The sequence below is a fragment of the Leuresthes tenuis genome, unplaced genomic scaffold (assembly GCF_036924035.1).
Source record: "Leuresthes tenuis unplaced genomic scaffold, fLeuTen1.0.hap1 SCAF_5, whole genome shotgun sequence".
Lineage (NCBI taxonomy): Eukaryota > Metazoa > Chordata > Actinopteri > Atheriniformes > Atherinopsidae > Leuresthes > Leuresthes tenuis.
In genome coordinates this window covers 1,833,163-1,850,290 of record NW_027325359.1, presented here as the reverse complement: position 1 = coordinate 1,850,290, position 17,128 = coordinate 1,833,163, and the positions used below count along the sequence as shown (strand labels likewise).

General features: G+C 38.4%; 1 protein-coding gene across 3 annotated transcripts in view; it reads left to right on the top strand.

Moving 5' to 3' along the window:
- The first annotated feature begins 5,758 nt into the window (after positions 1-5,758).
- bicd1a (bicaudal D homolog 1a) overlaps positions 5,759-17,128 on the top strand; it is a 31,715-nt gene continuing 20,345 nt past the window's right edge. For all 3 annotated transcript variants that reach the window (XM_072385413.1, XM_072385415.1, XM_072385414.1), the window contains exon 1: positions 5,759-6,269. In XM_072385413.1, the coding sequence (XP_072241514.1) occupies positions 6,054-6,269 (216 nt within the window). In that variant the 5' untranslated portion in view covers positions 5,759-6,053. The remainder of the gene's footprint in view (positions 6,270-17,128) is intronic.

Genomic DNA, 17,128 nt, shown 5'->3' with positions numbered 1-17,128 from the left:
GTTACTCTATCATATGCAGTTGTGCTCAAAAGGCAGGCAGGAGATCAGACACAGTCTGTTTAAAAATAAATAAAAATACAGTTTATAGACTTTCGCTTTATCTGGTATCCCAGATGATTATACAAGTGTTTCCTCAAGGCACATAACTCGGCATGTTTTCCATGTGTCCTTGCTTCAACACGTCTAAATCAAATAAATGGGTCTGCTCTTTAAGCTTTACAGAAGGCTGATGAAGACGCATTGATTTAAATCAGGTGTGCTGGAGCAGGGAAACATGGAAAACATGCAGGACTGTGTGCCTTGATTACCAGGGTTGGGAAGCTCTGGATTATATAAACATTGTAACCTCAGGTTGTGTTTGAATAAATAAGCTCTTAAAATGAGCATTTCATGTTCATGTCTACACTTACTCTTCTGCTCTTAACTGTGTTGTTTTTAATTAGTTATTACGTTGCCGTCATCTTTACTCATGTCTCAGCTCTGTGTATGTTAAAGACCACAAGAGACACATGAGTCACATTCTGAAAACACCAAAGTTTCCTCTGACTCAGGAAACTGTGTCTGCAACAGAGTTCATAATGCAGGTAATAGATAAATATCCATTCATCCATTTTCTATACCCGTTAATCCAACTGTAGGGTCGCGGGGGGGCTGGAGCCTCTCCCAGCCGTCATTGGACGAGAGGCAGAGTACACCCTGGACAGGTCGCCAGTCCATTACAGAGCTTAGATAAATATATAAAGATATATATATATATATGAAAGGTTTAAAGTAAGCTCTGCAAAAAAAAACTAAAATGGTCATTTTTTACATGCAGACTTGTTTACTCATTATGATGAAAAACACTTTTTAAAACTATTATTTTGAAAAGAAAATAGCTAATCTTCTAAGAATAAAAAATGTGAATTTCACTCTGTGGACATGAAGCTTAAAACTGGACAGAGTTTAAATTTTAAAGCACAAGAACAACGATTACATTAAATCTCTGCCGTTAACTCCTTTTATACTGATTATTTCTTAACAAGTTGCAGAGCTAAACTTACACATATCACCTTCTAAATGGAGTTATTTGTTTCCCCGGCGATGATTTAACCTGATCTTTGATTTGATACACAAGAAGACTGCTTGTCTCACTTGTATCTTTGGAAAGTCACTCATGCTTCTACAGAGAACCACTAGATGGAGACAAAGCATCAAAAACATCAAAACATCCTTATGCACGTCTCCAGGACTTATCAACTGTGATGGAAGAGGTGACCTAACGTGTGAGAGGGCATACTAGGGTCAAGGTGATAAAAAGAATTTGCTGTGCAGTAAATCAGGTTGATAAGAGAGAGACGCAACAACTCAATCGGGCTTTACAGTTGAATATTATCTATGTGTCAAACAACCCAGAGAACCATATAGATCCAGTCTGAGGCTGGTCCTACGATGCAAGGACAAACTCTTAGAGTAAATTTATAAGAGCTCTTGTTAAAGTAATGACTGATAAGTGTAGATAGTAAAATCAGATTACATATTTACAGTAAGCACATCATAAATACCAGTTATTTTGATATACTGAAAGAGGAAAACTTTGTGGATTCTGATTATGTAGTTTTCCTGGAAGAAAACTTTTGCGCACTATCAGTTGCTCCTCCTCTTCCATCATGACCATGTGATACAGGTCAAACACAGGCTAATGGGAGAGGGAGGACACTCATATGTCCTTACCTTATAGAGCAAAGATTTCATCAAAGACTTTTCTCACCCTGAGAGGTTTTGTCAGAGAAACTTGGCCGAACACAAGAGATATTTGGGATCTTTTGAACTTCTGAGTACTGTTAATTACGGATGACAGATGTGCTGATGGCAGGGAATAAATTGCTGGAAATTTGGACAGGAGGAGACACAGAAAACAAGTCCTGCAAGGATCAAGAAAGGGAAACTCAGCCACACAAAAAAATATCTCATTCGATCGAAGAAATTCTCAAAAGGCCGACATGTGTCAGAAAAGAGGGTAGTGTTCATCGAAGCTGGTCTGTTATAAAAGAAAACCACCAAGTACCTCACCAGCATTCATGTGCAGGTACGTTTTTTACTTCCATTTTAGATATTAGATTTGAAACATAGCGATATAGTGTGTATTCCTGTTCATGTTAAATTGCTCTCTCTGACAGTAGAAATGCCACAGAATAGACTTCTTGAAGAGTCTCCAAAATCTACAACACACTGTGAGTATTTATTCAAAATGTTACTGAACTGCATCTTGAAGTGTATGTTCAAATCATGCTTATGTGGGAAATGACACTGATAGTCATTTGTTTGCAGGTCTGAGGAAGAAGAGGCAAACCAGGGTCACTTTCACAACATTCCAAGTGCAAGACCTGGAGGCAGTTTTCCACCAGACTCACTACCCAGACATCAACACCAGAGAAGAGTTAGCTTCACGCCTGCAGCTCACTGAAGGGCGGATACAGGTAGGACACAGGCTGTTTAATCAAGAACTGCTGTCACAATATTCAACAATTTAAAATAAATGGACATGGGACTTAAAATGACCAATCAATAATGTTTGGATTGAAAGAGCAACGTTGCACTACATTGTCATAACCCTAATGCACCATTTTATCTTATAATATTTGATCAAATGAAAATGATTCTGCAATTTATAAATAGATCAAATTTTCTTTAATATGCAACCAATCATTAATTTGACCTGGGGTGGAGGTGCATCTGCAAAATCTCGGCCTTCTTGTAGTAAATAATCATCGACAGAACAATGCTAATGATCTTTACATTACCTCTCAAATGATTAATGATAATAGTAGAAAAGACAAGTCAAAAAAGACACTGATTGTTTATTGATGTGAAGATTTCTGTGTAAAAATCAACCATATTTGACACAAAGTAGCATCAATACAAGGTTCTGAACTGTTACAAACTACAGCTTCTTTTCAGTGTTTTGCAGCCAATCTTTTTTGACCATCTAATTTCATTATCTGTTTTGCTGCACTTTAGATTTGGTTCCAGAACCGCAGAGCCAAATGGAGGAAGGCTGAAACCTTGAAGGAAATAGAGCTGATGACCAGACAGCGTTTACATTCAACCAGTTATCATGAGGTAATACAACGTAATACTTGTTATTTTCACATTTCATGAAAAATCTAAAGCTAACATATAAATTGTGGTCTCTGCACCTTCTCTTCTCTTACAGGAGCTCTTGCCACAGGCAGTGGGCTGGCAGCCTTGTGGCTTACTTAAACCTCTTCAGTCAAGGCTGTTCTTCAGATCCACACTAGCTCAAGCTGTGCTGACCAACACACATTCCCAAACTCACAGGACTCGCTGTTTTGACACATTGAGAACAGAACAATAGCAGCCTCATTGTCTTAAAATGTTGTCAGAATTCTTTTCAAGCTTTTTTATTTATCAAATGTATGAAGATGTGATTATAATGAGTTTCTGACGGTGTTCAGTGTTGAAGCAGACTGTAATCTGTGGAATGTTTTGGCTGTTAATTAGATTTTTAGGATATGTTACATTCTATGTTCTTTCTGCAAATTAAGATAAAGCTGTATGTCAGATTCTGAGGATCTTCTTTTTTTTCATTTACCAATAAACTTGGCATGTTAAAAAGAAAAAAAAGTGTTTTTCTTTCTCATAAAATTTGATTTGAGATCATTCTGTGCTGCAACATGCCTTGGTAGACAGCTGCCATGTTTTTGTGCTGGAGAGCGTTTTGATTTTTTCATGACACCACACTTCCTTGTCAGCGATAAGATACGACGCTGCCATGAACTCTTCATCTGTTTGACTTTCTGACAACCTCTCCTTATCTTAATTTGGGCTTGTAAATTGAGGTTATTTTCAGGTCAGCTGGATGATTTGTTGGACTTCGCTGGGGAAATATTGGCTAATGCTATTACTGAGTATTGGAGGTGTGGAGATTTGGGAATAATTGTGACTTAAGTATTCCTATTGATGTTTTATTCCATCTGAGTTTCCTTACAAAAGCAAATTTCTTCTGTCAACTTTTTCTTTAATTTGTTTCAGTTCTATTCGCAGAGCAATCTGCTTCTTTTGATAATGATTTGAACATCTCACACTTCCTTTTTCAGAGAAGTGTTACATAAACCAATTTTCTGAATAATTACCAATTCTAAGAAAGATTACATAACCCTACCTTCAACATCAATTCAGTAACTGATCTAACTGTACCATAACTGATTACAGAACTTTGTGAACTGTTAAACTTTTCACCCCCGGCTATATCTTCTTTTATTGCGTGTGTGATAGATCTTTATTGTTGTTCATAAGTGAAGTTAAAGAGGACTAACTAATGAAACTAAAAAATAGTTGGCAAAGGCGACACAAAACCTTGACAACACTTGTATAACAACAATTTGATCATAATGTGGAGTATTTTATGTTGTAGAGTGTGTTTGTGACACTTTAATGAGCAAAATGCTCAGGATGTTACATTCCTAGGGTTACAACAGAAAGACTGAGGGAATGCATGTGAGTGTTAGATCAAATGTCACCACAACACCAGTTGTTGAAAATGTTTTGCCTTAGATATGATTAACATGTTCTCACATTTTATTTCATTCTACAAAGTCATAGTGTGTCACTGAGAAGTTCATTTGAGCTAGCAAGCTCTGACGTGGGTTCTAAAATTTTACACATTGTATATTAGTCACAAATACCTCATATAATCTAGTAGCATTATTCTTAATACATATATATTAAAAGAATGGTTAGTGAAGGCGCTAAATTCAGCTGTAAAAACATTGCCTGACAACTGAATATTAAAATGTCACTGAAGTAAAAAGAGGTCATGTATTATCACAAACTACTAAATATAGTAAATTGTCTCATATGGCTTTTCCACTACTAATTAAATAGTAATAGTTACTAATACTAATTAAATCACTATTGTTGGGGCATTATTGCTTTTTGCTGAAGTTGTGCCAATTTTGAACAATTTTGTTTCTAACTTGTGATAATTTTCTGATTTTATCACAAGTCATTGTCATTTTAAATGACAAATCCGATGATCATTTAATACATTAGCTTAATGAGAGTCAGATCGAAATGTAAACCCATTACACTTTTTAAAACTGTTAGTAAAATAGCTCACTAACCTATTGATTGGCTTTTTGTTTTAACCACGCTTTCATAAAAATCTAGGCAAGCGTGATAATAAAAAGTTAAAAGCACAACATCTCATTTTAAGATCCAGAGAAGAAACAGCAGAAGTACAATATGGCGTAAAATGATAGACTTATGTAAAGATCTGAAAACCTAAATACAGAACCTGGGTAAATAAAGTTAGTTAACTTCTATCGCACTGCTTTGAAAAAGACACAAATTCAATGACAATAAATTTAAAAATAAGCTGCACAATGGTGAGTAACTCCAATTTTGTTGTGTTATTGCTGTAATGTCTGTATTTCTATTATGCTCTCTTACAAATTTGGATGCTTTGTTGTACTGAAGTACATAGATAGATAGATAGATAGATAGATAGATAGATAGATAGATAGATAGATAGATAGATAGATAGATAGATAGATAGATAGATAGATAGATAGATAGATAGATAGATAGATAGATAGATAGATAGATAGATAGATAGATAGATAGATAGATAGATAGATAGATAGATAGATAGATAGATAGATAGATAAGATAGATGACGCTATGTCCCACAACAGCCAGCAGATGGCGCCCCTGAGTCCATGAATAAGCAGAAATGATGCTTCGGTTTGCTGGGTGTGAAAAAAACCACAACTCTGAGCTGATTTTCAAATCAGGAGGTTTCATCTCTTCATTGACGTTCTAACCTTGCATTTGGGGGGCTTTAACAGTACTATATGGATAAATGTTATGATATCTGCTTTGTGTTTTCTTTCCTCGGCTGCCTCTGACTCCCAAGAGAGGGGCGGATACTCAGCATCTCTCAGCCTCCGCCCGCCTCTCTGGCTCTGCCTCTGTCCGAAACTGTGGGGAGACAGAGGTGGTCCGCAGAATAACAGGGGATCATAAAGAGACACTGCGAAAGACGGGCGATGGCCGCCGGTGGAGGATGTGGGGAATCGGTGGATCAGTACCGGGCCGACGTGGAGAGGCTCACGCAGGACCTGGCCGAGGCGAACCGGGAGAAAATCAGGGCTGCGGAGTGCGGTCTGGCCGTCCTAGAGGAGAACCAGGCGCTGAAGCAGAAGTATGCAGAGCTGGAGAGCGAGCAAGAGACTCTCAGAAAGGAGTTGGAACAACTGCAGGAGGTAAGTGGCTGGGATTCCCGTGTGGTTTGGCGCTGTGGGGAGGGAAACGCAGTGCGGTCAGGTGTGTTGGATCAGCCGCGTCGACCTCGCCTGTGCTTAATAGGGCATGTCTTGTTTGTTAATGTGCTCTCAGCGGGTACCTGTAAACCTCTGTGCCATCCATCCAGACAGACTAGAGACAACTGGGAAGAGGACAGTGGCAATAAGATTATTTTGGAGGAAAGTAAGAAAAAAAAAGTAGATATTTTATAAAGTAAATATGATTCATGTAAAATTCAGTCACTTGATTGAAATCTTCAGCTGGAATATAACATATCTGAACACATTAAAATGTAAGATGCTATTGATGTAATCAGTATGGAAAGCAACACTTCACAGTACAGCCACTATTGCAAGCTCAGGAGGGAGCTCTGCACCTCCCACACTGCTGCATTTCATTGTTTTAAGAACCCTTCCTTGGGAGAGAAAGGCGTTACTTTCAGGCAACTCTGCTGATAAGCAGATACTCAAGAATCCCTCTGTAATTTGACCTTCTTTAGAGTCTTTCATTACATTTGCCGTTATGGCTTTGTTATCCACTTTTTATCTATTTCATCTCGATGGCAAAACAAGGATTTTCATAAAGAATGAGCATAGATCAGTACATTGATGAAGATGCAAGTTCTCTGTGTCAAAGTGGCATCTGTATGCAGTAAAGTGCTGTGCAACTGAGCCTGAATATTGAGTGTTGGAAGTGCTTGTGCATTTTCTCATTAATGCACACATGGATATAGTCATAAGATGCTGATGCTGACAGGGCTTCTTAGCTCAAGGTTATGGTGATGCTTGAGCTAAAAGACCACAAGAAAGAGGAGCTGTAGGGTGGTTGCTGTTGTGTGTGTGTGTGTTTGTGTGTGTGTGAAGACAAACTTCAAATGGGCAAGCCTTGACATTTTACAGTCTATAAAATGTACAGTCCATTTGGTCGAAGATGCTTGATGCTTGGTAAAAGTTGCCTGACTGCAAGGAAATCTCTCAAATTCACGTGGAATATCATATACATAACTTGCCTAAGTAATTGTCTTCATTAAGCCTTTTCACTGCTCTTGAGCTTGTTTAATCCTTCATCTAAGACCTGTATTGACCCTGATTCACCTGTGGCTTATATGGACTGGACCACAGGATCATTAAAAAAAATCTATATTTTTAATCCAACACTATAATTCTATTCTCAACAAATTTGACCAAATAAAAAAATTCTGAAAACATTACATCGGGCAGCACTTAGCATGTTACATCATGCATGCGTGATTATATATTTATCCCGGTGCTCTTTATTTCCTCTGGTTAGTTTTTGTTTAGTTCATTTAGTCAGAATAAACTTGTTGCATGATAACAGCAGTAAGTTAAGCTGAAGAGACAGACTGACACAGCACTGCCTGCCTGATCTGTCAACTTTTGGATTGCTTTTTAATGCGGTAGACGACGGTGGAGAATATGATAAGACAGAGAGTATAGAGAAGCTGAAACATAAAGATGTTGGCAGTGCAGAAAAGGAGTAGTTGAGTCAGTGACAGTGAAAGGTACTAATGCTGATGAATAAAGCATCCACTAAAGCTGTTTTCACTACTGCAGGTATAATTATATTTGTAAGTCATCATTCATCATCTCTTCATATCAGTGTGAAACTTAGATTTTCATCACTCAGATCTATAAGCAGAGGTGGTTTTTGTTCTGATCTGTCATTTGTTTCCATATCTATGCTTTGTTTTCCCACCTGCCCGTCTGTGGGTCTGCTTGTCAGCCTGTGCTCTTGACTGACAGAGGGAACATTTTTACAGCGTAATATGCATCCACAGAAGAACACCTTCTTCTATTGTCCTATCTCACCATCAAGCACTTCTATGAATATGAGAGTGAATGCCAGAGTGCAAACCTGCCACTACAATAACATCACGTCTGCTTTCCCCATCCTCAGGAGAGGTGCATTATCAAAGAGCAGGAAACTGCAGATGAAAATTGGAATTGCTTCTGAGACTGAGATGAATGAAATAACTTATAACTGTTAACCTTTTATGTGAAAGAACCACTCTCTGTCTTCTTTTATTTGGGAACACCGTTGATGTTATTTTCTAAAATCTTGAATTGTTTTACAGTAATCAGATATCTGCAAGCGACCTACTTTTTCATGCATGTTGCTCCTGTGTTCTGAAGTCACACAAGAACGCAGTTTTTGATCCCGGTTCAGCTCCCAGCCGGTGGAAATCAACTAATGAGAGCCATGCTTGTGCTACAATCTTCCACACACCTCTCACTATCTAAGCAAAAATATGTGCAAGAAACAATCAGCTGCACAGCTGTTGTAATAACGAAAACATTTGGTGCAAATTTCAAGACTGTCATTAGAGCCTGGTTTTATTTAAAATGGCCTACAATGACATTATAACAGACCTACATTCTTTAGGAAATCGAGAAAACATATCTGGTGTTCACACAAATATTATCATAACAATGTTTCTTTTCTTGTTTTTGTTTCCTGCATCTCTTTGTTGCCTGCAGGGCCCAAAATAGGAAGCCAATGGTGTGTTTTGTTGCTTTCTCATCTCACGGTGTCCTCTCCTGCCCACTGATACGTTCCCTTTTTCCTAGCTCTTTCACTCCCTCCCCATCTTCTGCCCCATGGCCCAATCACTCTCTCATTCCTGCTGCATGTCTCTGGATAGCTGCCTAAGCAGTGACGGAGACACCACAGCCCCTTGGCTCGAGCTTGTTAGTTCTGTCTCTAGGCAGATCAAACTTGGAAAGGATAATAAGAGGTGGGTAGAGGGAGATGCCATCACTGCAAAGCAGTGAGGTAAAGCTAAATGGTTCGTTCAAAAAGTGATACTTTTTGAAGTGTTGAACACATGAGCAGTTTTGGGATTTTTAAATAAGTTCTGCTTGGATCATTTCATTTTTTTAGTGAAACAAATTTCTAGAAATCACTCTTTACTCTTTAGTATAGAAATTAGTTGAGTTTTCAAAGGAAAATAGATGTTCTGTACTACGTATATCTGAACAGATGTGATCAAATATTGCCCTAACTCCTCTTTTAGTTCTCTCAGATTTGAAGCCCGTGCAAGAATTTACATATTTGATAAGTTGGGAACAGACAGTTTGCAGGTCAGCTTTGTTCTCAATGCTGCAGGCTTTGAAAAATGCCAGCTGACATCTGCATCAAATCCATCACAGTTTGAATGGCAAACCAAAGAATGAGCTGTGATTCACCAGGTCAGAACGAAATTCCTTTCTTATCAAAAGTTGGTCTCATAATGTCGACAGATTGTCCAGTAAGGCACCATCTGGTATACATCCGCTGTATATGACTGTGTTGCATTATCTAAATAATCTGCAGCATTGTCTACCCATCTCCTTCTCATTTCCCCTTTCGGTCTTACAAACGTAGAAAGATGTATTTCTGACAGGAAATAATTCCTCTGAGAGGTATTGTGTTTATTCTGTCTTTTTGTTGAAGTGTATTATTTTAGGAAATAATCTGAAATATGCCAAACGATGGCATTGCCAACTTGAGTGCAGCTATGGACTCATCTCTTATTTTCTTTTTGATTTTGAAGACCTATTCTAGTTTTGGCATTATTCTAAATAGTTAGCTTTCAGGCTAGAATGAATAAAAATGCACTCAGATTACATTGTAGATGTTTGATTACTTGTCCATCATTTTCTTGTGGGATTTGGTCCACTGGATGTGAAACTGTTGCTTAACCTCCTGCAGAATGTGCAATGATGCATGGTGAAGGACCTCCAGGAGGCTGTCCGACCTTCTGTCTTGTAGGCATTGAGTAACAAAGTGAATATACAACTGATAAAGAGCTGCATTTTGACAGGTGTTCAACATTCCCTCCGCTGCTGAAAGCAAAATGCTGCAGACAAGAGTCCTGAGCTGCAGAATGTGTTTGAATTTGTCACCCGGCTGTTCAGATCTGTCATTTTTCATTCACTCAATGAAAAGCATTAAAAAATGTTACATGTTGCTCAGTGCACTCTGGTGAGTTTACATAAGATTGTAAATCATCCTGCTGTCACCATGGAGAAAGGATGCATTACAGGAGCTTTCTCTTCTGCTCCCTTTCCTTTGTGCTCCACTTTAGTAGCAAGGGTATCATTAGAGGGTCGTAAACAAGGATGGGAGGATGGGGGGGATCAATGCCTCATGAGATGGTGTTCTTACCCCTCCCTATATTATGTTACCCCCCTTTCCTCCCCTATGTTCCTCTCTGGAGTGAAGTGGTAATTATGCATCGATTTCTTCTCTGCATGGTGAAAATGTATCACGTTAGAGCTAAGCTAAGCTAAGCTGCACTCTATTGTGTGTTCTGAGACATGAATTGCAGAAATCAGCAGGTGCTGATAAAATCACACTCGACATAATCAAATTAATGTCTTCATAGAGTACCAGACCAAACAGTTGTTGAATCAGCACCGACTAGGCCTTGATAATAAAAAAAATGATGTGGTGTTCTGGTACCTTGTAAAGTCTGTTGTATTGTCAACAGCCACAGACACCAAGTCAAGTCTGCCTTAAAGATAAACCTTTGCGTTTCAACTCATGTTTAGCGCAGTTCACTCAACAGAGCCTGTACTTTTACAGTTACTGTGATTGTCTTCCTTGTATTTTAGGGAGGGAGACTAATTTACTAAAAAAACATGAGCAGTGTTGATGATGATGACCTGTGACCCCAGCAACAGGCCCAAGGATGATGTTCATTATGCAAATAACTACCTGTGTGCTCTTGCATTTTGTCTCTGCTCCTTTAGGCGGAATGACGATCTATATGTTTTGCCAGGAGCTGAAGGGAAGGTCATTTCTCTTTTTATTTGAGTCACACATCAGGACCCTTTTTTTCCTGTGTGTATTTGTGTGCCTGTACGTGTAACAAAAGAGGTTTTGAGTGCAGATGTTGTGATGAGACCATGGAGGGAGGAGGCAGCAGAATAAAGTGTAGGTGGTGAGAGACTCTTACCCATTATTCATCCTTGTTTGCTGTTTCAGGCAGAAAATAAGCCATCCTCACAGTAAGTACAGAGTGTTCGTTGTATATAAAAAGGATATAGAACGTGTCAGTAGAACAAAGGAAACCATATTTACTCAGTTGTCTCAGTCTGGCATGAAAGAGAAAAGGGCTAAATCAGCCAGCAGAGACTCCTGTTATCTGCCCAGCCCTGCATGGAATATGTTTTTCAGAAAGCTACCTTTTGCTGCAGTGTAATACAGTAGGAGCAGGGCTCCCTGCCCGGGCTGCTGTATTGATTAGTCGTCTACTTTAGCTGTGTATGCTGCAAACTCTGAAAGCACAGCAAAACATCAGCCTGTCTTACCGCTGGGAAAACTTTTCTATTCACAACTCAAAGATCTCCCTTCTGAGATTTTAGCAGTCATGCTTATGCCATCTGCTGTCTAAGTGTATTGTTCACATAAATCCAAATCCAGTTCTTGTTTACTCAGAGTTGGAAATGTTGCTGATTGCACTTACTCTTGTTTGTTTTTGTCTAGACAAGGCAATTTAGTTTAAACTACTGTTCATTCTTATTTCTTCCTTATCATCTCTCAATGCCGGAGTAAAAGAGTCTCCTATCTAGATGACCAGAGGCCATTATGTGCAGCAAAGGGTGCCTGGAAATGACCATGGTTCTGCCAGTCTTTTACTGCATCACTATTCCCATGCACGCTGACATGCGTGAGCACATGCATACACAAACATGCACTTCTAATGGTTGTGTGACATAGAATAGGGTCAGTGATCTGTCTTTGTCTCCTCTACCCTGTTATGGGATGTACAGAGTTAGACAGATGCTAAATCATCCCCTTATTAACCTATTTAATTAACCTTATCCTTTATCATAAGCAGTCTGAATTCCAGTTAAACTGAACAAGCAAAGGAAGGGTCATATATGCAGTGAATTACATGTTTCAGCATCTATACTTTTTTTTAATTCGAAAAAATATGAATGGCTCGGATTGAAATTAAAGTTACCAAAGTGCAAGTTGTATTTTTCATGAACAGTAGGGATACAGTATTTTCAGCCTCTTATTTTCACAAAATCTCCCTGATAAATGAGTGAAATAGGCCATTTTGACATTATCCAGAATTTTAGAAAAGCATAGAATATATAAAGAATAAAAATAGTATTTAGATATGATATAATAACAAGAAAAGTGAGTCTGATTAAGGCATATACTGTACCATTGATGTCAGGCCATATTAGCTGCCTGTTTCAGCCGCTGTATATAGAGATTCAAGCAGGACTGCAGGCTTGATGGCTCTTATGTGGGTGCACAAAAGCACAGAGTCATCCAGAGGCCCCATCTGTCAATACCAAGAGAGTCACTGTGTGCAGGCCAGCCTCCTCCATTGTAATCTGTGTTTTTTTTTCTAGGTTGAGTCCTCTTTATCAGGAAAGACCTTCTGCACAGTGGGACTGTCTCTCCCTCTTGTGCCTCTGGCTGCCTGTCTGGGTGTGTTCACAGTCACTAATACAGAATCCATTTGTGAGCTTTCAGACACCTTTGTCTTTTCATTTCATCCTTAGATTTTTCAGCACGTTCACTCAAACCCACTTTCTCTCTTCAGTTTTTGCTTTTTGTTTCTCTCATATCCCTGGCCAACAAAAACATGACCCACAGTAGAAAGAATGGAGGAAGGGAGGTGATGTGTAGAAGAGAAAAGACAGAATAGGTCCATCTCAGGGAGCATATTTTAACAACACTGGGGAAAAAACAACTATGCATTGTTAGTTCAACCAAAAGTGGAATTTTAAAATGCATGAAAACATGTTAGTCTGATAGAAATCGCACGTAATAAAGCTTCTCAAAACTGACTGCGCTGGCATTAAAATCAGTCTTATATATCAGCCAGTATTCCCTCAACTTTACTCAAATGGGCCTAGGTGCTTTGGACATCCTCCAAAGTTAAATGTGTTTGCATTTTTTGTGAAAAAGTGTAAGTGTATGGTAAAGCTGCTCTTATTCACATATTTTTCTGGTTCTCTTCTCAGATGACTCAACACATTAGAAATTGTTATTTAAAAGCAGCTCAGTGAAACTATGTGTCAACTTGTGGTAATTTAAAGCTCTTCCAGACTGTCACTCTCCTCTAATAATATCCTGATACTATAAGGGCAGCATCATCTCACAAAATCCCTATTCAAGTAACTTTAAAGCTATGTTGTGCAGTGAATTTGGCTATGCTCACATATAGGCCATATAGGCAAAGTTAGAGGCAGCGGGATGTCTTCAGCGTTTTCACAGTCTGCAGCATTGCAGCGTCGGGCATATTTGGCTCAAAAATTCCCTCGCTCCTCTCCCGTTCCTCTATACTGGGACAAGGATGATGGTCCAATTAAAAGGGCCAAGTCGAGTCATGACCAAAGCTCGACACAACTGTGCATGTAACCGTGCTGACTGAGCAGACTCAGTACTTTCCTGAGAGCAATGAAAATGGTGTCTTGTCATTTAGGATGATTTAGTTCATTATGTTGCAGGAAGAAACTACTTAAAGAATTCTCAACATTCATCGATGCAAATTTTGTATTCTACTGGAAATATTAGGAACTGAAACATGATGAAAATAGGCCATTTATACAGTTGTGTTAGTCTAACTCTGGCCTATTTTGTCTTCTGAGTTAGTGTTCATACAATTTTCAGTCCCAGTGAATCACAGTGTTTGTAGCCTGAGGGAGAAGATTTTTTTGGGACCCTTCTTTACCTTCAGGTGATCACAAAACTCTGAGCTCTGTTGGTTCAGCAGATAACTCATCTGCAGTTTCATCTGTCTACGCTTCAAAAGTTTTACCTCATTATCTAATCTTTAATCAACTGGGAGAAGCAAATATGCTGTGACAGACAGAAATTAGGAGAAAAAATTTGGCTTAGGGGAATTAGGAGAATTTGTGGCTGCCCAAAATGCCCCGGGTATTTCTTCCTCTTCTGGGTTTGTGAACATAGGCGGATGCAGGTAAAACAGATGTGAGGTTGGTTTTGATTAAAATCAAACCTTATGTGAAAATACCTTTGATTTGTTTTGTCATGTGTATTTCAACCATCTAATTTCCTGTTTACTATTATTTGAGCTGTGATTTAAAGTGACTTAAAGCTATTAAACAGCCACTTTGAAGCACCAGTTGACTTCCACAACTCAGTTATGTATAATATTACCACGTTTTGAGTTGTTACAGCTGAAAAACACGTTTGTATTCTGAATTCATTGCTTTTCGCAGACTGCTAGAGATGTTTTGCACTTTGATAGAATTCATTCATCTAATCTAGCCTAATATTCTTTAGATCTCAGTGGAATTACATAATACCTTGAGCTGAAATAATCTTTTTGCCCTTTTAAAATATATACAGCTTTTGTTTGACATGCACCTGGAGTTACAAAGCCAAAAACCACAGGACAGGTGTGGGCACAGCTGAGCTTTGACAGCTTTAACATACTAAACAAGAGCCAAAGGATTTGGAGCTATTATTAATGATCTTAAGAAAAAAAGGAAAGAAAAAAAACATTTCCAGGTTATTATTTATGTCATATCTACCTTTACATTTTTTACAATATTTAAAAGGCAAACATACACTCAAATATTTCATTTTACAATTACAGTTAATTGCCAGTTCGTGTATGTGCATTATTAAACTGCTATGTAGTCTATGTTAAAGCTTTCTGATGATTGCTTCTTTACTCCATCAGTTATTACTGATTTTGTTGTTGTCATTGACAGAGTTTACAATGGAGCCTGATGAATAATTCAGACGATTTGCCACAGAGCTTAAACAATTAGTTGGTTTGAAAATCTGATCAATGCTTAATACCATCAGTGAATCAGTTTACTTGAAGTAAGAATTATAAAAGAATTAGCTGTGAATATTTGGAGATTTTGTTTTGCCGTTAATCAACGAAGCTATTACTATTTAATCATGACAATGGCAAGTTCACTTCTATTAAATGTAAGCATTAGTTGCTCTAATCTCTAATAATGTTGAGTAATTACATATCTGGGAATAGTCATTGTTATTTTTTTTCTTGGTTTCTTATTTCAAGAAAGATTTCTTCCAAAGTTTCTGAAGTGAAGTGTTTACATTTTGAGTTTCTTCATTCAGTTGTCATCTTTACCTTCTTCCTCCTTCTTTTTACTCCTTTACTTCCTTCCTTCCTTCATTTCTTCCATCTGTCTGTATTCATTACTAGACACTCTCTATCAAAGCCTGCTCTTCTTCACTACCAGCTTACGGCTTTTCTTCCCTCTTCAAATGAATGGCAGGAGTCATGAGTGAATGCCAGTGAAGAGCATGTTGACGTGTGCTTGCAGCCATGTGGATTTTTGAGCATGGATTTGTCTGGTGGAATTGCTCAGAGGTGTTTGTGTGTGCGTTTTTTGGTTGACTCGCTCATGATATCCTGGAAGGCACATTACCAAGCAAAGAGAACAGAGACAGATTCAGCTGGTACAGTTTGCTGGTTCTCTCTTTGGTTGTTCGACTCACACTGGTCACAGCTTTCTATGAATTCCACGGGGATATAATAGTTTGTCGAGGTGGCAGTGGCAACAGTTGATATTCTACTGCTTAATTTGACACTGGTTAGTATACAGAGTTCAAAATCACAGATGAGAATGAGGAACAGAGGAAAATAATAGGGTTTTAAGAAGAAAGGATAGCAAATAAAGACTTATTTGGGATTTGGCAAAGCGATCTCTTATGCACCTGCTTCTCCACCAATTCAGAGTCCTTTTACTCAGATACAGACTGAACACACATAAGTGATTCTGGGAGAAAATCCAAGCATCTTTTTAATATGGAGCGGACTTGAGCCAAATTAAATCACTTGAACACATCTTTTTGGCCAAACACAGCCTTCCCCCTGGCACACTTCTAAGCTTCACACAGCATGTATTGTGTACATTGTATTGGTAAAAGCAAGCGGCAGATGTTACACTATTGTGGACTTCTTGTAAATGACATGGATTTTCCTCTAATGCATTTTTCAGCCATTATCCTGTATTATGGATTTCTGTTTTCGTAAGTGTCGGCATAAGAGCATATTGTCATCATATGAGTTATCGGCCTCACTGCACTAAATAGCATTTCAGTAAAGAGGCTCTGTAAGCAGGACGCTGTCCTTATGATCTGTAAAACATTTATGCCAGCTCACAGTTCAGACAGTAATGCAGAAAGGCTGCAAAGCAGCTGGGAAAATGAAGAACTCCACATTACAATAACAAACTATAAACAGTAGAGTGCCTCTAATGGCCCAGAGCATATGAATACACAATCAGAGCTTGTTCTGTGGAATCCTTTTTTTCTATCTATACTGCATTGATTGATGTCTGTGCTGAATTTTTTAATTGATTTTCAATTATGCAAAAAAAGAAATTCTGTTTTATTTGTTTTTTCAGTGGGGCTGACTGTGCTATGACTGCCAAGCTTTGCCTTACTTGTGGCAACATGCTCATGTGGTTTTATAAATGACAGATCTCTTGACTTTGCACTTTTCCCTCTGGTTGAAAAATGCATGGGGACGTTTCAGTGTCCTTGTTAAAGGGCAAATTATAGCAGGGTGACGTTTCCCTCAAACGCTGCTCAGTGTCATCATGGACACAGCTTCTAAGCATATATGTGGAGCATATTCTATACACTACATACATTTCAGTTTACTTATCACACAAATTGTGTTTCATAACCAGTTGTTTTATTAAAAGAATAAAAACTCAAACTGATTATGTCATTATTGTGACATTAGAGTTATGGGGTAAGAAATGAATGTGCAATTACTAGGGGGAAGGGTTTAATGAAAGATGCCTCTTGTTGTTGTTTTTTAGCATTCGAACCG